Source organism: Trematomus bernacchii, unplaced genomic scaffold (assembly GCF_902827165.1).
Source record: "Trematomus bernacchii unplaced genomic scaffold, fTreBer1.1, whole genome shotgun sequence".
Classification (NCBI taxonomy): Eukaryota; Metazoa; Chordata; class Actinopteri; order Perciformes; family Nototheniidae; genus Trematomus; species Trematomus bernacchii.
In genome coordinates, this window is record NW_022987648.1 from 18,738,988 (window position 1) to 18,761,885 (window position 22,898).

The following is a 22,898-nucleotide window of genomic DNA, read 5'->3' on the forward strand; positions in this document are numbered from 1 at the left end:
CAGTTTCGATATTCTGATTTATCCCACGGGTTTATTTGAGAGATTCAGAAGGGCTTTCTCAAGATAAAAAGAGAATTAACCCAAGAGCCTGTGATACCTAGTGATGGCACTGACTGTATCTCCACAAGTACTAAAAGGTTTCTCTTGAAAACACAGTTGTATTTACCCAGCGTATTACAGCAACACATTGTGTACTGTGTAATATATGAAGAGCAGCAATCCTTACACAGGGTATAATCAAAATAATGAAAGCACAAGAAGAAAATACTTCCCGCAGTGACTCTGTGTCGAAATGGGATCCTCTTTCTGGCATGTTTAACTCCAGTTTTATAAATAGATCACATTCATATGGAGTCCTGCATGTGTTGTCAATAAGGCAAGATAAACGCACACAAATAAAAAGAGCAATCCATCATGAATACTGTATGTTTCATGTTTTTGAAAAAAGGTTTGCAGACTATGCCATTGAGTGTAAAAAGAGACAATCTTCTGCATCTCTGCCCCTGAGATTACTGACAGGGTTTTGGTCCAGTTATCTATTATAGCATATGTTCAGTATCAGTCAGCATTGAAAAGTGGAGTTAGCATTCAAGTATATCATTTTTATCAGGGTTTTCTTTTCTCCGTTCATTTTTGTATTTACTTCCTTTGAACAGTTATTCAAATTAAGGTATAAAGTGTGCATTGTGAACATGCAAGCATTGTTCATTTTAAAATCTGGTGCACATTACCTTTCGAAATAAGAAGAATATCAATACCAGCCAACTGGTTAGCTATATTTAGCATAAACACTGAAAACGTGTGAACAGCTAGCCTGGCTGTCCAAAAGTAAAGAAATATGACTGTCAGCTGACTACCAGCCTCTTTAAAGCTTACTGATTTACATATTAAATATGAAATATAAAGATAAAATAATGAAATTGTTTCATTCAACAGGGGGTTACGTGTTGTTTTTATATTTGGTTTCTGGTTCAGATTAAAATAATGGACTGAACAAACTAATTAAACAAAAAGCTTACAAACAAGACATTGTGTCTTGTTAAGAGAGCTTAGAAATGCTGGTAGATGGTATTTTCCCACCTTTGGTCAATGCCACCTCAGGTGTAAGGTTAAGCTTGCTGGCATCTGGTTGTATCCACTGTTCTTTTAAACCCATCTCTGGGCATGAGGGAACATTTGTCCATTTCACACATGTCAAAGTATTATTTTTAACTGAACAATCAAAGGTGTTGTGCAGTGATGTAAATGAGCTTCGAGTGAAGATCAGACTTATTATACTGTGGTAGATGAATCCGTATAGACCCATGCCAGCTCTCTATAGGTAACCATGTGGTTGCTCTTCCATCGTTTTGACCACCCCCTGTAATACTTGTAATGTTAATAACATTGTATTGATTTGACCAGGTGAAGCATGTGTTACATCTAGTCAGTAGATCAAGTAGCAAGATGCTTAACAGTTAGGTTAGATCTTTATTCCTGAAGAGATTGGGTATCATACAATGTCTTTGATGCATTTAGAGAAAACCAGATTTCATGGCATGGATTCAGTAAACAGAATGAATATGGGGCTGTGGTAGACCCTGTGGCTATATAAAGATTATAGTCATTATACTATTATTGCTTTCATCACAGAGGAGGGAGATTATGGGCCCTTAGGACAAAGGTTATGATTTCCTTATGGGCCCAACTCTAAATCTAACCAGTAACACCTAAGTTGAAAATCTAATGGAGTGTCCTAAATGACCACACAGGCCTAATGAAAATTAAGATAATTCTGTTATATAATAAAAGGAATGATGTACTGAACAACTGTCCTAAGCAATTAATTCATGACAAATTGCCCATAAATGTTTTCTATTATCACATGGAATTAAAAACTGATTGCTTTGTGCTTATCAAGAAAAAGTATTGACTCTTTCAACTTAAGTGTTACTTTAATAAGCAAGTGGAAATTGCGTAGCATTGCGCCTAGTTCAGACAGGTCATATGATGCCAATAATGCATTTTCAAATGTTAAATACATCATCTAGCAACATATTCTGGATTTGATCAACTAATAAAGTCATAAAATCGCACATGGTAAAATAGTCTATATAAGAAATACCAAAAATCCAGCTGTGAACAAACATGGAAATGGATACAAGGTAATATAGTTAAGGCTAAACATCTTTGTCTATTACCTTTGTATAGCTAAGTCAATAAGAGGAGCATGCAATCAACATAACATTGCCACAATTTTACAGTAAACAACAAAAGCAATCAACTCAAAACAAATGTATGTGCCTTCCGTCACCACAAATTAGTATTATGTAATGTAGGTTTTCCACGTCGTAAATCATATGGCTTTGTGCAATTTTTCCACTGTCAGTAAAATCACCAAAGAAATTGTTTTTGTAAAATAATATATCAATAAATATCATGCTAGAAATTATTGAGATTCTGTTCTACATGCGTTGTTTCTTACATGCCAGATTGTGCTAATTGTACATCATCCTAAAAAAAATATCAGAGTTCTTTCGTCATAGCATGTACACTTACATCCAGGGAGAAATGTGCTCAATTCCATCACCCTACTTCATATAAGGTATTTGTGCACATGTTCTACAATTCTTTTAATATAAGAATATTGTCCATTAATTAGGAATAGTACAAGGACTTTGGGTAGGGAAATAAAGGGGGATGGCATAAGTTAAAATAGGTTGCCTGCTCTATGTAAAGCGATCAGAATTCATCTTTCGGAGTTTGGGCGGCAGGTGTCCGTCCATCCGGCCCCCCCCTCCCCCAGCCATTCGCTGCAGCTTGGGGGGTAAGTCTGCCACTGACTTACTCATGGGCTCTGACATCTTGGAGGCCTTCCCGCCCAGCTTATCATCAGAGACACCGGGAACAGAGCTGATTCGCTGCAGCTTCATGGGCAGGTCTCCAAAGCTGTAAGTCATCTCCGAGGTGGTGGAGCTCATCCTTAGTAGCTTCTTGGGCAGGCCTTCCCGCCCTGACATCTTCTGGAGCTTGGTGGGCAGCTTGCAGGTGCTGTCATTGTCCTCCAGGGTCTCCAGGCAGTCCAGAGAGCTGTTCTTCTCCCCGCTGTTGCACAGGGACGGAGCCATGAGGGGCGAGGAGAGAAGCAGAGCCTCCTCCGCCTCCTTCACGCTGTACGGAGGGGAGGACACCTCGAACGTGGCGTGGAACTGAGAGTAGTCCACCTTAAAGAAGCCTTCCTCTAAGGAGATAACCGGGTAGAAGCGGTGTCCCCACAGAACCTCGTCCTCGGTGTAAGATGTCCTCGCTTGGCAGGTCATACCTGTCAAAAAGAGAAAAAACATGAAGAAAAGATCATTATGCAAGATAAATGGGGCGAAGCCTGCGAGCTAGTTCAGGCAGTGAACTCGAGCACCAATGATACATTAACACGCGACGCACCTCGTCCCTCTTACAACCAACCAAACACATTCTCCTCAACATGCCGCTCTATTTAAGCTGCCAGGTCTTCCTACCTCCGCCTCGCTATGCTGCTGCTGCCACTGCTGTGTTCACTTGCTATTGCTACGTTCATGTTCCTGCTGCTGTGTTTCATGTTGCTGCGACTCGCCTGCCCCACCACCACCCCAGCTCCACCCCAGCTCCACCCCAGCTTCCACCTGTAGGCTCGGGGGATAGTTATCTAATCATCACTCAATGTTCTTTGTAAATCTGTGGAGTGATGAGGCCCGAGCCTAGACGCCAAACTCAAACTATATGCTGCTTATAATAAACATATTAAGAACACGCGAGTTGTCTGACTGAAATGTCATTCTGCCACAGCCAAACACAGTAGAGTGGAATATCTTTAGATGAAACGTTTCATGATGACTCCGGTCAACAACAGAGCTTTGATTTAATGATATGCTTGGCACCGTTCCATAAGAATCAACAGCATGGTATTCACCAGGATTCTTGTGATTTTCACATCACAAAAGCAAACAATATTGCAAACAAAAGTGCCTCAATCAATAAGTACTTAATGCATAACAAAGCCAGCTGCCTGAATAGAAAGCTTAATTGATTTTTTCAGTTTCCAAACATGATGTTTATCAGCAATTTCCAGCTTAACCTGAAAGATAATTAAAGGTGAGTTATTTGCTGTTTGCGTTTTATAAGAATAGCTTAATATTTAATCAAAAATAATAAGACCATAGTTTTGTTTTATTAATGTTCAATGCAGTTGAACATTTGATATCAATGTATATTAAAAGTAGTTTTTTTGTTCCCCATTAATGCATAAAAAAACAGTTCGATACTGACCCCCAAGACAGCAGGAACAACAGAAACAGCTACCAGTAAAAAAAAAACTGATCTTCTCCAGCACCTCTTATGGTACTTAACATTTCAGTCCACACCTTAAGCTTGGTTAGTAGCTCCAAAAGATGGAGGATTAAGATAATCAAATTACAGAAACCCACAGGAGGAATGGCTGCAGGCGAAAGCTTCAGGAGGTCTAGCCCACACTGAAGTTGCTTTGGAGACTTCTGACACAAGGAAAGAAATCCAATTTAATCCAAAACACAAAAGGTTACATGAAGTATCTGTTACACAACAATTTAGAAAAGCCATAAGGCGACTGACTTGTTAGATTATGTCATTTCAAGAATACAAATTAAAAGAGGAATATCCTATTTAGTGATTATTATGCTCTGCAAATTAAGCATAGCAGAATATGATACACTTAGAGCAAATGTTCACAGGGGACTCTGAATTAAATCCCTGCTTAAAAACTCCCCTTGCGTTCTCGGAAACAAATTGATGCAATTAGCAAAATCAGGAGTTTTGAATTAGTAATCAACATTTTTTTTTATGTTATTGGATGCTTATTAGTGATTACTCATCACCACTATTCAGCAGCCGCTATCATAGCTCTGCATTATATTATACTACACCACACACAGCAAAGCCCCATTCATCTTGGCATAGTTAATATTCTGCTGAAAAAACGACTTTTATTTCTCAATGAGAGTGAGCATAGAACATCTATAATTAGGTTTACATCTGAAACAAAACACTAAATTGGTTATATCAGTAAAAAAAAAAGCCCTAATTTTAGCACAGAGGAATGGCTGGGGGCACTCGTGTTAAGACTTGTTGAAATCCATTAGGAAATCAGCGACGGCAGTGGGTTATTATCACATGTTTTAATTACCAGCTTAATATTGTTCTAGCAGCGACAGTTGGCTCCAAACTAAGACGCAGCCTTGGTTCACAGCGAGACACCGCTGCTGATGCCAGGATGTCATCATCGAAACTGGAGGCATCTGGGATTCTGCCCGATTCCCAAGGTCATAAAATAATTCACTGATAACAGCTCTGTACACAATCACAGATGTGCGAGAGACTGAACATCAAATGCGTTTGGGGTATTCAAGTATTACTTCTGCACTGTCGCTTCTGAGTCCCGGAGCCTTTAGGCATATGGAAGAGTGCTGCAGTGAAGCGGGCAAAGCTAATGAGAACTTTAGGGCCAAAGCGAGGAGAGTTAAGTGTGAACGGAATATATATTTTTTCCGCATTGTGAGCCTTTTAAAACTGCCTCCAGCAAAAACATAGTCACCATTTTGATCATCAACAGGCTTTCTGAGGAAACTGTGATGTTAAATGCTCTCTGTTTTGGTTTTGTAAGAGCTACTTAATCACCACCAGACGTCAGCAGTATAGCGGCTCACTGAAAAGTAGTCGATGCTGCGATGTTAACTGGACATCGATACAGTAAACACAAGACGAGGACATGAGTAGCAACTTCACTGGTGCATGCTAAGGTAAGAGGTTGGAACAAGTGAAATGAAATTGTGCCTGAGGCAAAAGGTTGCTTCAGCAATACTCAAATAGCACCATATATCATCTATTAATAATGCTCCATTGTTCCTGCAGATGTTGTAGGAGTTACTGAAAGACCTCAGTCTCTGGAAAAACATGAACCCTGCTGGCCAGGGGCTGAATCCCTCCTCTACAGCCACTCAAACCCACACACAAAATGTAGAACAAAAAATCTCCCTCATGTGGCTAGTCTAATTAACTATTCCCTTATTCAAAAACTAACAACGGCACTAGACTTAATCATGGCCGTTAATGCATTTAATTTCCATAAATTATTCAAGTACTGATGCCTGAGTCGTTGCATAATTACAGACACGATTGCGACACATATGTAGAATTGTGTTGATAAAGACCAGCTGTTCTGCAACACCCACTTTCATTCAGCACGCAGTAACACAGACACAGTTAGGGGAACAAACTCTGTGCCTTGACTTTCTTTCAGGACACGACACAGTTCGTATCGTTATGGAAACTGACACATTATGTGGAGAAACATGTTAGGCAGAGACCCCAATATCAAGTTACAGATAAACAGCTAAAAATAGTACGAGTATAAATCATTAAAACCAGTTTTTCAATTTCCCCCAGTTACTGAATTTATTCCTTAAAATAGGAATCCAGTGAAAATAGGATACACACAGCGGAGTGTATTTCGTATTACTGGTGGTAAAGGCTTATGTAACTCGAAAATACACGCCTGAGAATCAGTGTTTCTATGGAAACAAAACTGTAGGAATGTGTGCATGCGACAGCCATAAACCTCTTCACTGCTGAGTTTGGTCAAACTATTAGTGACAACACACAACAAAAGTCTCTCTCCTGGATTACGACATCCCAACTGCTCCAAATTGATTTTTCCATTTAGGGCAGGGTCAAATCATCCATATGGCTCCAGAGTCTGAGCAAAATGGTTTTACAGTCTCTGAAACATGACCTTTTACAACACCAGAGGTAAATCATATACTTCTCATCAGTGAAGGCAGGAGCTCATATTACAAAGTCATCTTTATTAAAGCACAGAACGATTTTTTTCTTCCTCTGTCATCCATCACTCTAACAGTTTATTGTTTTATGTCTGTGTCCATCTTTATGGCACCGCATTCAGTATCATATCAGCATTGAGTCATAAAAAAAAACACACACACACAAAGCAAAGGAAACACAACAGTTCATCTGATCTCTGCTGATGTTTGCCGCTGGGACAAGGCACTGTAGGACATCGCAGCAGTGAGAAGGAAACACCTTGGATGTGATGTGCACTGTTTTCACAGCCAGTTAGAGGTGTCCGTTACATATGTTAACGTATGTCAAAAAGTGAAGCCAAACAAGCACTCACACAGCATCAGACTGTTTTTATGTACTCCCTTTTTTCATACTCAGTAGAAAACAGCTATATTCACATTAGAAAATATTTGAATTCATTGTGATCTAATCAATGATTTTTTAGTTGTCTGTTTCAGTTATCAGTCCATCTGCCTTTATTATATAATGGTAACAAAATATGAATATTTTTAAATAAAACTTAAAAGGGGAAAGATTTTTCAGAATAATTCAAGAATAAATTAACATTTTATTGCAACCCTCAACAGAGTTAAACATACAAAATGTAAAAGCAATTTAACACATAAGCAGAATTATTCATTCTTCAAATCCTTAACAACAACAGAAATACAGACACTAGCTGTACTCGGGTTAATACGAGGGCACTGAAAACATCAGTCGAATCGAAAAGACAATTCCTCATTCAGCCCATTAGGATAGATATTTGTAAGATCCATTACACTTCTAATTTCAGTAAATGGTTATCTGTTCCCCTCTGTGACTCACTATAAGCCAATGCCAATACATTTCAAATCCTCAATGGGGTGGCCCTACTCAATAAAGTGATGCACAATAAGACTCTGTAGCAGCCTCTCACATTATCTAGTAGGGTTCTTGTTATTTTACCAATATGATATTGGGTTTCATGGTCAAATAAACACACTGTTTTGTTTTATAAATTGTCTTGCAGAAGGGACATGCGCAGACATTTTGAGGGCCTGTATCACCAACCTGAAACCAGGTCATCCTTCAGACAATGTATTGGTTTGATAGCCATCACTGTTCTGAATCCCTCTCATCAGCATCATTTCAAGCTCCAGCAGGAGCGAAAAAGCTCTGAACAAACCTACAGTACACAACCTGCCCAGCACCGAACAGCCAACACACAGTTAGCGACTAGTTTGTGAACATAGTGGAACATTTAGCAGCTAAAGAAATAGATATTTCTTCTCAAGAGTAGCTGGAGACCTTCAGACCTTAACAAAGCGAAAGAAAGACCGTAAACTGTGGACTTACATTTCCCAAGGGGCCAGAAACACACGGACTGAATGCTTCAGTCGCTCTGCGTCTGATGGAGAGACAATTACCCAACCGCTTGCTAACTAATTTGCTTACAGCTTGTTGCACTGCACCAAAATGTTCAAACACATCAAATGCTATGTTATAAGTAACAGTTACTTGAATATAAAACAAAAACATATGTAATGATGGATTAATATATATTTGAATGGAACAGACCTCTCCAGGCTTAAGTCTGTTCATGCTTCAAGATAGTTTAGAGATTTCCATTTTGCATTCAAATGTAATTGTTAATGATATTATAACACATACAAACAGAGGAAGACAAATATGTTTATTGGCATGTTGATCAATTGTATATTTTTATAAAAGTAACCCTATTACCCTTCCACCTAAGCAAAAAAGAAAAAAAATACCAAGCATGCCATGGATTAATAATCATCTTAAATTCCACACCGTAATAATGCAACGATATGTAAAGGCAACACAAAAAGAAAAGAAATATTGCAAAATTGCTAATAATGTGATCTGTCAAGCGCTGTTCAGTGACATGCCTTCAGTATAAAAGGTTGAGGGTTATATGATCTTTTCTGACTGGCCAATGCAAATCTTAATCCCACAAGTGTGAAATCCCTTCAGAAGTCCTTCATCGCTGAATTTCACCAGGCAGTTTACTGCTTTCAAAGTGTATGAAATATCCATGTGACAGCATGAGCGGCATTAGAATAATCCTCTGCTGAATCCACGAATTCAAGACGGATGTAAAAAAAAAAAAAAAGCGTCTCCTTAAAAAAGGTATATTTCAGGGAGAAATACCAGAGAATCAGAGCAACATTTTCTGCATCCATGTGAGCAGGTGTGTCACATGATGAGATTTGTTTCTGCCATCTCAGCAACAATCATGTTTTCTTTTCCAGGCGTAAACCAAATGTGAAAAACAAATTGAATTTAAACAAAAAGGAAGTGGACTTTGGAAAAGGCTCTACAGCACTGAGATAGTCTGTCTGGAGATTACAGGTATCTGCACTGTACAGTATATTGAGCAATATTTCACTCCCAGCTAATTCCATTAGGGATTGGGGCGGAGGCAAAGTCGTAGGAAGTGTCAAGAATAAACTTTGAGATTTAGATACCCAAAAGCCATCTCAGCTTGAGACTCTATACAAATGCACTTTCCCTTGATAACACAGAGCGGGCTGCCTCTCTGGTCTAACAAAGTGAAGCAGCCGTGCAGTCAGCAGAGTGACAGCCAAGATAGAATGGGTTCTTTGGGGGCTGGAATAAGAAAGTACTGTAAACTGGGAGGCAGCCTGCCAGGGTTGCTCGATAGAAGCTAAAAAGAAAACAGCCAAAGTGTTATTCACACACCCTTGTCTAAAAGAAGCTCATGCAGGTTGTGGAAGGATCATATCCGTTTGGTGCCTGGCTCAGTCAAATTCTCAGCTGCAGATCTGCACTTCACACTGAGGACAGAGAAAACTCAAAGGGCCGACCTGAGAGCAGAGATCTATTTATTGCAGATCTGTCAAAGCATTCAGGCAGAGTCTCAATCTAGATTTTTGTTCAGGGGTGATATCAATACTATTATATGATTCATCAATAGAAAGACACCAAATAAGGGCACATACAAATTAAAATAGATAGATAGATAGATAGATAGATAGATAGATAGATAGATAGATAGATAGATAGATAGATAGATAGATAGATAGATAGATAGATAGGTACTTTATTGACCCCAAATTGGGAAATTATTTTGTGTACAGGCATTAAAACCTTTAAATCTTTAAAGGTAGAAGAGAGTATAAACATAATAAAATAATAAAATGAACTAAAATAACAATAAAAACAATGAATGGCAGCAGCAAGTCTATGTACATATCTACAGCTTAAAGGTGGGGTAGGTAAGTTTGAGAAACCGTCTCGAGATCGCTAGAATTTGAAAATACACAACCGGAGAAAATCTGTCACTTCCTTATAGAGCCCCTCCTCCAACACACACGAACGCGCACATGACCAATGAGGGCACGAGATAAGTTTGTGCACAGATGGAAGGCTGACAGGCAGGTAGGCCATCCAGTTATTTTAGCCGGGCCGGCTAAAATAATTGGTCGTACTTTTTACAGTACTACGGCTTCCACAGATAAAAGATTTTTATGGATTTTTTGTCAAAGCACTTAAGATATTCATTGCTATCGGGATGCTAAGAGCATTCCATGGAATATAACAAAAAGTGTTTCTCGAGCCGGTTTCTCAAACTTACCTACCCCACCTCTAAAGGACTGTATTGTATTTTGTATTTTTAACAGTGAAAATTAAGATTTAATCTCTATGAACTCTCAAAATGAGAGTCAAGAGAAAAACCAAGATGTAGGTTGAAAAGTATTTAGCAAAACTCTCATTTAGTGACAAAATCTAAAATAACCTCCGTCTCTCTTTCACTAAGTCACACACCACACACACACACACACACACACACACACACACACACACACACACCACACACACACACACACACACACACACACACACACACACACACACACACACACACACACACACACACACACACACACACACACACACACACACACACACACACACACACACACACACACACACACACACACACACACACACACACACACACACACACACACACCACACACACACACACACACACACACACACACACACACACACACACACACACACACACACACACACACACACACACACACACACACACACACACACACACACACACACACACACACACACAGTGCTGTCAGCAAAGTCCCCTGACAGTCTATCACGGCTGTGGAAACTGCTCAAGTGTTATGTATGAGAGAAATGCTAGCAAAAACAAGCATGAGAATCTGGACGCTGCACACACAGAGCTGCGCCACACAACACCGTCCAAGATTCCTCCTGCTCTCATTGTCGGGCGCTCGCTACGGCCAAGGCTGTCCACGACAAACCTTTGCTGCATCGCTGGGTTGTTAGGAGCAGCAATTAATTCGAGACAATTATCCAGCTCTACATTTTGACAAGCAGGAAGCAGAATTTCCTTTTGTATTTTCTTAACGAGTTGTTCTGAATTTAGAAAATGTAACGTTTAACTGTCTTTTTCTAGTTTGGTTTATCAAAGATGATTAGTTACTATTAAAATGTTGCAGAGGAGAGACCAGACTGTACCTATAATAGTTAAGAAATGTAAAAGTCTAATCTTGAAATAGATACTGCTTTTGTGGACACAAGTTCTGTCTGATTATCTGTTTCTATGGTGACCACCATCAAGTGGTAAAGAAATCGAGAAATAGACGAGCTTTCAGTGACCTGCTTTTCACAGTTTGACTTTTCAAAGAAGACAGAAAAGTCCCCTCCCTCCGTTAAATACCGTTTTCATGTGTGATCAATTTGTGAAGGTGGCCCCCAGTTGTTTGCAGCTTTGATGTTTATTCCATGCATACAGCACCGGCTGAGCAGTGACAACAAGGAGGAAGCTGATTGAGGGAAAGGCAGGGGAAGTGCACTGCTGTGGGGGAGGGGAGAGCCTGGATGCTGAGGCAATTGCTTGAATGTGGATGCTGTTGGAACGGGAAGGAAGGAAAGGAAATAAGAGCAGGGTCTGCCAACCATCTCCACACAGGGTGGGGAGTCAGGCAGGCTACAGGAACATATGGCTGTAGGCCATTTACACAGCCAGGAGAGCACATATTACCAAGTGAAGACAATTTCAATACTGCCGTGAAGGGAACCAATCGAGCAAAACTGCATTTGATGGATTTCCTTTAGGCCAAACAACCACTATAGGTCACATAGGAAGAATCCTACTGGGGGGGCGTCCAAGTCTAATGGGGCTATGAATGATTTTCTCCTTGTTTTGTATTGAATGCAGAAATGATCAGAAAACCATGTTCTTCTCATTTAAAACGGACGTGAGAGTGAGTGAGGGCTGTAATCTCACATTGATCTCGGCTATTAAATCTACTTAAGTCGTGAAGAGGAGTTACAGCAGAGAGGAAGGGGGGCACAAAAGAGGGATTTTGAAGCCTTTAAGAGATCTTAGACTTAGGTGGTGTTTAAGAGGAGTACCTCTCCGGTGAGTAACCAGCCCTATTGTTTCTCAAGTTAGTCACTTGAGCTTAAGATACAATTATTCCAGTCAAAAGCATGTCTGAGTGGCAAAAACGGAAAGAAACGATTCCCAGACAAGGGTCTTACTAGAAGACAAGCTTAGAACAACATGTTCGTGTGGCTTTGATGTGGCTCCCAGTTTAGGCTGCAGGATTGATTTACCTGCACATCAGGGACAGTCACAGCCCAACCAATCAATGCTGCCATTGACGAACACTATAAGTGCATCACGACCTTCCAAACAACCTCTTACACCAGTGGGGCCACAATATTATCTTGATTATGGACATGTAACACTTTGCCCAAAGGATCCATCCTCCATCTACTATAGACACGGAGGTCTACAGTGTGTGTTGTTAATTGCTGAAAGGTTTCCTTCTCACAATAGCATCCCTACTGAGATGTGGGAAACCAACATGCAGTCCATCTTTTCTAAGAGCCATTGTTGGTAAATGCATTTCTGGTGCTTTCGTCAAAACAGTTCATCCCAGGTCTGCCACAACACCTCCTCTGCCACTGATTTATTGCCTTCCAACACAGACTTGACAAATCCCTAAAGACACAATTACTGTGCTCCCCCTTGGGAAGCCAGCAGAGTTCATCTAAAAGGGATAATGAATCCACGATGTCATAGCCGGTTCGCTGCATTGCCCATTATGAGGAGTTCATCCCCAGTGCAATTACAGTAGACATAAGAGGTAAATCTAACAGATTCATTTCTGGATTACACTTGTTTGTTTGTCTAAAATTTGTAAAGCTAATTTCAGCGTTATTCGATACAGCTTGCGAGCTAAATCGAGCTGCCGTTGTGCAGAGAGTAATTTGTTGATCAAGCAATTCCAATATACAGGGAGTAGACCAAGTATTATAAACACTGAAATAATGTAATAAAATCCAACAGCATAGCCCCAAATCTTTGGTAAAGCTGATTAAATTCAGTTAATGTGTTAACTTTGTGAGCTGTGGTCTCTTCATCATAGGGATTTTAAGAGGGTGGGGGGAGACGATGACGATTGTTCTTGTTCTTTAATCAATTTAGTTATTTTGTCAATATAACCCCAATGTAAAATATATTTAGTATAATGTCTACTACAGTACATTATATTACAACACCATGATGGAGATTCCAAAGTTGGTAGAACCAACACCTCTGTTATAGTCTGTCCCATGAAATGGAACATACACATTTTTAAGCACTATTACAATAGATTGCATTAGATAATATAAAGCTTCAGGCTCTGGAATTGCCAAGCCTCTATCAATTAATCTATTCATTCTGCTTTTACCGAGAAATCCAATAATGACATATGTAAAAACCTAGTAGTGAAAGAAGTATTCAGATAATTTACTCAAGTAAATGCAACAGAATGTAAAATGATTCCATTACAGCTAAAAGTTTAGCATTTTAGATAGTATGTACTTTACCTCAAAGGTTAACATAATATTGTATTCAGGTCCATATGTATCACTACACCTCTTTGTGACACTGCAAACATTAGCCATATTTGTCATGCTGAAATATTCAAAGCAGTTAGTGCCAAATGTCTTGTTGATGAAGGCAAATGAACCAAAAGCATGAAATACATTTTAACAAGACATCCAGCATGTGGCTTATCGCAACACAGGTGGAGCTCAGCGGGGACAGCCTCTTCTCTCCTGAGTTCTCACCCTGAGCACATTAGAGTTAATTGGAAACTCCCGCTCTCAGCGTTGACTTCCCCACTGAAACCACTTCAACCCTTTGACCTGCAGGGCTGCGTCGGGGAGCGCGACACCAGCGAGAGAGGAGAGCTGTTGGTGTAATGACTCAGAGTGAATCATGTTCAGTTTCTCCACAGGAAGTCACAGCCATGGCTCATATCCGGGGTTCACTTGTGCCGCTGTTTGCCTGATCTCTGGGGCTCTGGTGTCAGGTGACCCAAGACGTCCAGGGTTACAGCCTCATACTCGTATGATTGAAACTATTAGGCCTCGGGCGCATCAGAAAGCTCTCCATTTTCATTTCAATTACTGTTGCCGATGATAAAACTCAGATCGGGCCATGACATTGGCTCTGCTGCTAATCACGAGAAAGAGATGTTTCCAATTAATATGCTGGCTGGCTTTACTACTAGACAGAGTCTGCATCAAAGCAATTATTACTCTTAATTTGATAATGAAAGTATATATAACAAAGTTGTTGTTAGGTCAGTTAATTACTTGTATTGATCTCAACTAGCAGTAGTCTCCCTAATGCCTTTTTTATTAAGTATGAATATATTTGTATCATCAACCAATCTCTATACATCGATGCATATGAATTCAAAATGTAATACTGTCTGCTTCTTTTCTTAAAACTTTAATATCACACAGGTCGTAACACAGACTTTTTTGTTTTGAATATTGAGTGTACAGGTATGCATTTCATTATTCAAATCTGTGCTCTCTACTCACATACAGTACTGCATTTTGCACACATGAATAAACATTACCAGTTGATCCAGTCTATACGCAACTAACCCCCTGCCACCCACACTCATTTCAAATGAGCTGTGAGCTGGGATATTCTATTATTTATTCTATAACGATGAATTATAGGAAAGCATTGTAGCAGTATATGAATAGGCGGGGGCTGACAAATCTTTCAAAACAATCAGAAACAACAAAATACTTGATTGCAGACGGATCCCTTTTCGGTTGTTTTTTTGCCATCATTTTCCTCACAATCAAATCAAGAAATCTCACGCTGTGTTTCGTTTACAACATGCATCCAGTGCTAAGTCATCTACAAACATGGGGAATTATTAGTAAGTTCAGTAAGCGGAGAGCGTTTGCCTTCATTAAAAATGTGCTGTGTCACCAAAAGACTGAAGTAAAGTCAAACTGAGAATAAAAAAAAACGTATTTGCAGCATTTCTGCATTAACATGAAGTATATGATACACACATTTGCATGAAAGTCACAGTAAGAAAAATAGATTTATGCTGATTATACAGTTTATGCTCATGAATTATTGTTTTTGTAGCTAATGAGTGAATTTAAAAAACACTTCTGCAAAATCTGCAACCATGTTAGATCCCCAACACTATAACACATTTCAGGAATAGACTAATGTGCTGTCCGACCTCTTTCTGCTCTAATAGAAATGAGTTCCCAATGAAATAAATCATCCGCTTGTTTTGTTAGTTATTATTTCTCTCCTCTGCCTGGTATTAAATTATATAAATACACATTTGATCTTTAGCACACAGAGCTGTATAATTCAGATAGGAGTGTTGTGGTGTAACTGCATTATGTAAAAGCCCAACATTGAGAAGAGATGAATTTTAGTTGCGCTACACGATTGGTTTCATGGATAGAGGAACCTCAACGTCTGTTTGTGGCAGCTACAGTTTATTTTGGGTTCTCAAGAATCTGCTCCACTGATGAACAGATTGCCTCTGGCTTGGTTTTTAAGCCTTTGCAGGGTTGAACAGTATGAATGGTGTTCATGGGACACTTTCCCTAATTTCTGAATAATCTTAAGATTTGTTGTAGCTTTGAATGGGCAGAATCAAAGACAGGTCATCATTAAGCTGTGTAGTGGTACGGTGAAAATGACCACTATTAATATGTCATTATAAACCAGTTTGCTTGTGAATTATTTTCCACATATTTTTAAATGTCACAGGAGAAAAAAACTTTTTTATAAAACAATTACACAAGCAGCCGTTACCCCGGTAACCCGGTGTTTGGGACGGAGACACCGAGTGAAAAACTGTCAGGAACGGACGGTTTTGAGGCAGTTATGAGTGGAGCGAGAAGTTTGGACACGCCTGTTGATGTGCAGAATAATTAATCAAAATTACACGTTTGATGTGTGCACAACCACTGGGGGTTCTGTGGTTACTTTCACCCAGTCTGTCGCTCGTTGCACAATATTTAATGCATCTGCTGAGCCTAATTGTGGCCTGACAGTGCTGCAGGAATGAGTCCTGAAAACCCTGAAATAAATTAGCAGATTTGCACTTCCCTAGTCTTAAAGTCAATGGATTTAGACGCCTAATAATGTCTGTGGTTAACACAGGCTGTACCGTTTTGTTCAACATACTTTTTGAATAATTTAAATAATGCATTTGTTTCAGATATTGTCCAGTTTTGCTAGAGCTGACAATGAGGTTCCTTTTTTGCATTATGTTGATAACATTTTTCCCACTCCCAGCATTACATTGCTCACAAGTTGCTTATTAATGAGATACCTTGTGGGCATGTGTTTATCATAAATATCTCAAAAAGAAAATAGAAAGTAACAGAACCAAATGTGTAACTGTAGAATCTAGTTGGCACTTGTTTTTTTACAGATTTAAATTTCTTGTACAGATTTTATATTATCAATTGGTATTAGCTCTAAACACAAACACTTGTTCTTAGTTAATCTGCAGTCATCGATTGTAATTCATTCTAGCAGTGTTCAATTCCTCTTTTATAATCCACCACCTGCCATGCCTGCAATGCACAAATAAAGCAGGAGTAACTCAGCTTGGTTTAATTGAGCTGAGATTCACACGCCTGACATGCACTTTTGCTTGTCAGCCAATGACACTGAAGTAACTCTATAAAGATACTTGTTGGGGAGTGATGGGGTTTGCTACTTTTGTATTGATTGTTATTGTGTCTGACATTATCCCACAAAGCTCAATCCCACAAAGCCACAACTGGCCTTACTCCAGCAGAAAATATGCTGCTACCAGACTTCCTACATGCCTCATTTGGAAGGTGCATCATACCGAGGTGGTGATCAGAAACACCTTGGGCTCCTATTCAAAAGGAATAAGGAAGAGCGCATGCCTTTTTTATACAATGAAGAGGTTGTCAGAGGTTACAGCTAGAATATAACGATCCTTAGCTCCTACGTACCAAGAGACACACTAATCTGTTTTTGTGCATGAAGAAATAAAATCAGAGTCCAAAATATATTTGAGTCATCTCAAGGAAAAAGAAGTTACTATGTACATCATGCTGTCTGTTTTTATCTAGTAGGAAGGGAAAATAGCCCATGACTCTGGACTTTGAATCTGAAGAGGAGAGTATTTTAACTTTCCATACATATAATAAACAACAACAATCTAGATGTGGGCAGCTTCTTCACTAGTAAACACCAAGCCTTATAAATATTTCATCTTTTCCTTTCTCTGCTGTAACACCTGTTCTAGCGAGCACTTCGTGGTACAGTAACGCCTCCGTGTGCTTTTCATTTTTCAAAAGAGATCCCCCTTAATACCAGGCGATGTTGTCAAGAAAGCAATTTCATTTCATGTTCAGCATCTCATGTTGGCCTGTTATATTACTGAAATTGTGTTATGATTCCTATATCATAGGAATGAACAACCTAAGTTTAGGTGCAGTGCTGCAATCCTGAATAGTCAAGGAGAGGTTGCCATGGAAACAGAGTTACATTGGCCAGAAATGAAAGCGTCTGAGGATTTAGACTTTCACTGTACATACATTTTTAACCACAGATTGTTTCGACATGAGCCTCCGAGCAGAAATGTCTGTAAAGTAAAACTGTAAGTATAACAATCCCACAACATGAAACCCCACCAGTGTGAGATTTCGACTCTTACATATGATACAGTGACTCATCTGTGACAGTCACTGTAATAATATTAATACCTGCCACCAATATAATGATAACTCTGAATATGCTTACATATAAAAACCAAAGCACAGTAGCACAATTACAATTACTCTCATAAAAACATGCGGACAGGGAATGATTTGAATTGAATGATCAGACAAATGTTGTTGAATATACCTCATCTAACGCTATGCCCAGAATGTATTGATACTGTATACTGTAATTATCATCAATGTGCGCATGCTTAAGAATGTGTCAAGTGACATAACTGATGCCTGTCGTAAACTGAAGAATCAGGATGTCAGATACTTCTCAGCTGCAGAGAGACTTTAATAAACTACACTAAATGATCTATTAGGAACTGAGTATCTTTGCTAATTGCTGCCTGCAGTGTCAGCCTCCCTGTCACATCTCCATATGCTGTTTTCCTCCGAACCAGCCTATCAGAACGGCTCCTCTGTTCACTTTAAGACACCGAAGGGGGTCTCCTCACACTACATCAGCTGTGTCAAATAAACGGTTGAATTCAAAATGACCAGAGCGGTGAATTTTACTCAAGGCATAACTCATCCTGTGAAAATGGAATTCCCTAATTCCAAAGGGACCTTAGAAAGCAAATTAGTATCCCCTCTGAGAATACCCGCCACCAGGTAAGTGCTGTACCGGCACAAAGGCGTAAGAATGGAAATGTTTCGGATGAGAAAAATAAAATATAACCTTTAACTGACCCTGCTGGAGTTTAAAAATGTTCAATGGCTCCTTTTTAACTTATAACTTGGCTCTCTTTTTTGAAAAACCCAGAAGGTGTTTTACTGTATGGATTTCAAACAATTATCTTTGATGGATTATACCAACACTGCTATTACAACCTTGTCGCAGAAACACAGATCAATAAAATGCAATAAAGGGGTCAATATCAAGTCTTTGGACGTCAGCTATTAACACCTATGATAGAGCTCAATATTATTCATGAGATGTGTTGCAGGAATAGATATTGAAGCAGCTCAAAAATATCTTCAGCAATTGTGCATTTAGCCTGCGGCCACAACATGCAGGATAACAAGCTCACATTTCCAACAGCAGGCCTGTAATTAAAATTCATGTTGGCGGTTACTCACCTGTAGTCTCTACTATTCCTTCTAGTATCACCACAATTTCAAACTGCTCCGTTTGCATGGACCTCTGGGAGAGGTCGTAGAAGGGGCTTTTGGTGTCAATCACATGGCAGATCGTGAGTGGTGAGACGAGGAAGAGCTGGTCTGCCCCAGTGCTGAAACCCACGTCCAGCTCCAACTGATCCAGCGGAAGAAACTCGCCCTCGGGCGTCTGGCGAGACTAAGGAAGCGTACAGGAAGAGACAGAGACAGAGATGTTTGGTGGGGGAAGGAAGGGGAAAGACAGACTTATCTGCAGCACATCAAGAGCCTTTGGTGGAGCTTTTCACATTGTATATGCAATCTGAGGAACCAATCATCAGTCTCATCAGAACGGAAAAAATTGCTATAAGTTTTTCAAATGAAATCTAAAGAGGCATCTATACAGCAAGAATATCTATCAGCATGTTATGTGATGTAACACTGGGACCTAAAATGTGTCATATTTTAAACAAAACATAACATCAACTGGTTTAATGTATTTCTTGATACTGCTGGATTAGATAGCCTTATACTCAGCAGCTCTGTCAGGACGTAAACTACAATCTTTATGAGAAAATAAAATAATAATTTGCTAAAATGGCTACAGTATTTGGTAAATCTAACCGATTGTATACTTACCTTGAACTTTGTAAGAGCTTACATTTAATTCCCTACTGCATATAAAAGCATGATAATTGGTGAATATTTGTTTTGTAAAGCATTACAAAAAAATAACATATAGATTTATGATTGACGTTTTAATAATCAGGTGTTGGACAGCAGGGATATCCATACATTAAATTATTCTAATAAGGCACAGCAGCCAGTTACCCCAGATTGTAACACACTGTCACTTTTAAACAGTTTAAAATAATTGTATGAACAAAAGGTTCTTCTCAAGATCTTGTAAAGGGACATTAAGACCTCTTGGCATATTTAATGGATTATATTCTGCAATTAGTTATGCAAAATATGCAAATTGTAAAATGAATAAGTGGTCTTCTGTGCTTTGGTCAAGCATAGCCAATCTTTTGTATCATTGTGGTCTATGAAGCTTTGTCTGATAAATGCATCATGACTTCCTGTTAGAGCAGGTTTAAATGCCAGTGTGTAGGCCTTTAAGCATCAGTTTTCTAAAAATAAAAAACATGGACTTGGCCATGACAAACAATTGGAATAGAACTACATTCGCTGCCTGCCAACTAAAAGTAGCATGACTTACTTTCAGCAATTTGCAGCGGATCTGTGCAGAGACCATATGGCTGTTACGCAGGTTGCCGACCCTGAACATGAGAGTTAGTTTTCCATCTCGCATAGATATGGCAGCATGTTCACTAAACATCAAAGTCTCGGCCCTTTTCTTGGGCTGAGACATCTTGATAAACATGCAGCCGATCAAGAAGGCATCGACGATCGATCCGAGGATCGACTGGAAAAGAAAGAGAATGATCCCCTCGGGACATTTGTCTGTGATGTATCTGTGGCCATATCCTATCGTGGCCTCGGTCTCTATGAAGAAGAGAAAGGCTGAGGGGAAGTTATGGACATTGGCCACACATGGAGTGTACTTGTCATTGTGGGATCTGTTGAGGTCTCCTCGGATGTATGCGATGCACCACCACAAAGAGGCCATGAAGAGCCAAGCGACTGTGTAGGTGAGGATGAAAATAAATAGATTCCAGCGCCATTTCAGATCTACTAGTGTTGTGAATAAGTCTGAGAGGTATCTGCTGGTTTCACCACCCAGGTTCCCATGCTGGACGTTACATCGCCCGTTCTTGTCCACGAACCGCTGCCTCTTCCTCTTTTTCTCTGGGGGAGGCTGATTGAATCCAGACCCGCTAGATGAGGTGTTCACTACCTGATAATCGTCCCCAAATTTCTTTCGAAGTGCAGACATACTACGATGACAGCAGCGAAAGAAACAACAAAGGATTCAATAATATAAAAAAAAGTCTGGGTTGTAGGCGAGTTGCTGCAGTCGTTAATGCCCGTGCGCAATGTCTCCTCTTTGGAAATAAGGCGATAAAAGTGCGCTGTTTTCTCCCCGGTTAGTCTTGCACCGTCCTTTTTCGCCACACGCTACTGTTGCTACACTCTACAGCCATGAAATATCAATAATATATGAGTAGTTTACGAACCCCGAAATATAAGCCATATGCAAAAAGAATAGGCGACGCACGGGATAAGGTATCCAAACGCGCCAGTCGCAGTCCAGGTTTTACAGGTTTATCAGTTGCTGCGTCGTGGATTACTCATCGCCCGTGAAGGTTGGGGCTATATCGACCTGATCAAAACTGTACTCACAGAGTAAGTTTTCACTTGAAAGTTCAAAATCCTTAAACGGCCCATAAAACAGCAATATCTCTGCGTAATTATTCTCTGAAAACTGTTCCCAGGATGAAATGTCTCTGTGCGCACTTGCGTCTGTGTTGGAGATTGTTCGGTTTCCAGTCCTTCCTTTGTGATCTGTATACATAGGAGATGAATTGCATCCAAGCATACGAGTGTAAAAAATGACGAGATGGAGGAAGAAAATCACTGTCCCACTGTCGTCATTTTTGGCTGCGCGCATCGACGCTGTTTGCCAGGCTCTTTTCGGGCACCTTTTCCCTTCTCTCAGTTAAATGTCGACTGGATTCTCATGGTTCAGCGGTAGAGATCCACCAGATGCTCCTTTGGCTGCTTAGATCCTTCTTTCCTGTCGATTTGTGAGCGGCTCCTGCGCACTTCCACGTTTCCAGTGATGCACTCACTGTTGCCTAGTGGTACTACAGTAAAAAGACAGACAATTTGGAGGAGGAGGGAAAGGGTTCGCCTGATTTGACAGTTTTTGATGATCAAATATGTGGAACTGCAGCCAATATATGTCATGATTGCTTTCAACTAATGACACTGGACACCACATTTAGCTTTTAAAAAGACAATACACAGGCATCTGACCATGTGTTGCATTACCAAATAAAGACTATTATAAAAACGGTAATAATACAAATAATAAAACCATGTGGTGAATGTGCAAAATAGTGTATTTTAAACCTTTATCACAATGTTGCAATGCCACTGCTTTGATGCATCCTAATTTAATAATTTTGAACATATATATATATTTCTATTATTCCCCTTTTATCATCTCCAATTCAGTTCAAATAAAGTCTTTCCATCTGTAGTGGACCTTTACAAATGCACCTTTGTTTACCAGCTGTCTTTGACACCTGTGCTAACAGCCTCTGATGATGACCCCGCTTTCATCCCATGGGTGACTGCACCTTCTTTGCAGAATGACACATACAAAAATATCATGTAACAAGTTCTGCAGGAATGATGCTGACATTCAAACTGTATGAAATCTCAGGGGGGACAAAGAGCTGCAACAAGGATACATTGCAGAATTCACTCGTCGTATTACCGAGATCATGGCCACAGAGGAATACACCCACACCATAGTTACCCAGGCTCACATGCTGTCTCTCAGACACACGAGGCAGGAGGAGCAACATACCACCACCTCTTTCCCTCAGTCTCTCCACACCCCTTTACAATTATCTTTCTTTCCATTACATCGAGATGTAATTTGGATAAGCATTATGTCTCCCTGATAAAGGCACAATTACCAACCAATCACAAAGACACTAATGACTGCAGCTTTGAAATTCAAAAATGTATTTTATTTAAATATTTTTGGCAGTCAGTTTTGAACAAGGTGTATAAGCAACAGAGCAGTTTTGGGGTGCATTTGGATAATTATTTTTGGATAAAGAGTACATTTCAGGGGACAAAGAAATACATGAAACACCCTTACTTCTGAATCAAGTCACCCATACATGTTACTTGCATCATAC

The 22,898-nt window shown here is 39.7% G+C and overlaps 1 protein-coding gene across 1 annotated transcript; it reads right to left on the reverse strand.

The window, feature by feature from the left end:
- Window positions 1–1,450: 1,450 nt before the first annotated feature.
- Window positions 1,451–20,956, reverse strand: kcnj3a (potassium inwardly rectifying channel subfamily J member 3a). The gene is made up of 3 exons (XM_034134716.1): window positions 20,279–20,956; window positions 19,039–19,255; window positions 1,451–3,301 (listed from the first exon to the last, which is right to left on the reverse strand). Exons 1-3 carry the CDS (start codon window positions 20,954–20,956, stop codon window positions 2,709–2,711), a joined length of 1,488 nt encoding a protein of 495 aa, XP_033990607.1. The 3' UTR covers window positions 1,451–2,708.
- Window positions 20,957–22,898: the final 1,942 nt, after the last annotated feature.

Excerpts from the sequence above, each read along its gene's own strand:
- kcnj3a (XM_034134716.1), bottom strand. The coding sequence starts at position 20,956 with ATGTCTGCACTTCGAAAGAAATTTGGGGACGATTATCAGGTAGTGAAC. Across the intron at positions 19,256-20,278 it reads TCCGCTGCAAATTGCTGAAA|TCTCGCCAGACGCCCGAGGG; the intron begins GTAAGTCATGCT and ends ACGCTTCCTTAG. Across the intron at positions 3,302-19,038 it reads AGGAATAGTAGAGACTACAG|GTATGACCTGCCAAGCGAGG; the intron begins GTGAGTAACCGC and ends TCTTTTTGACAG.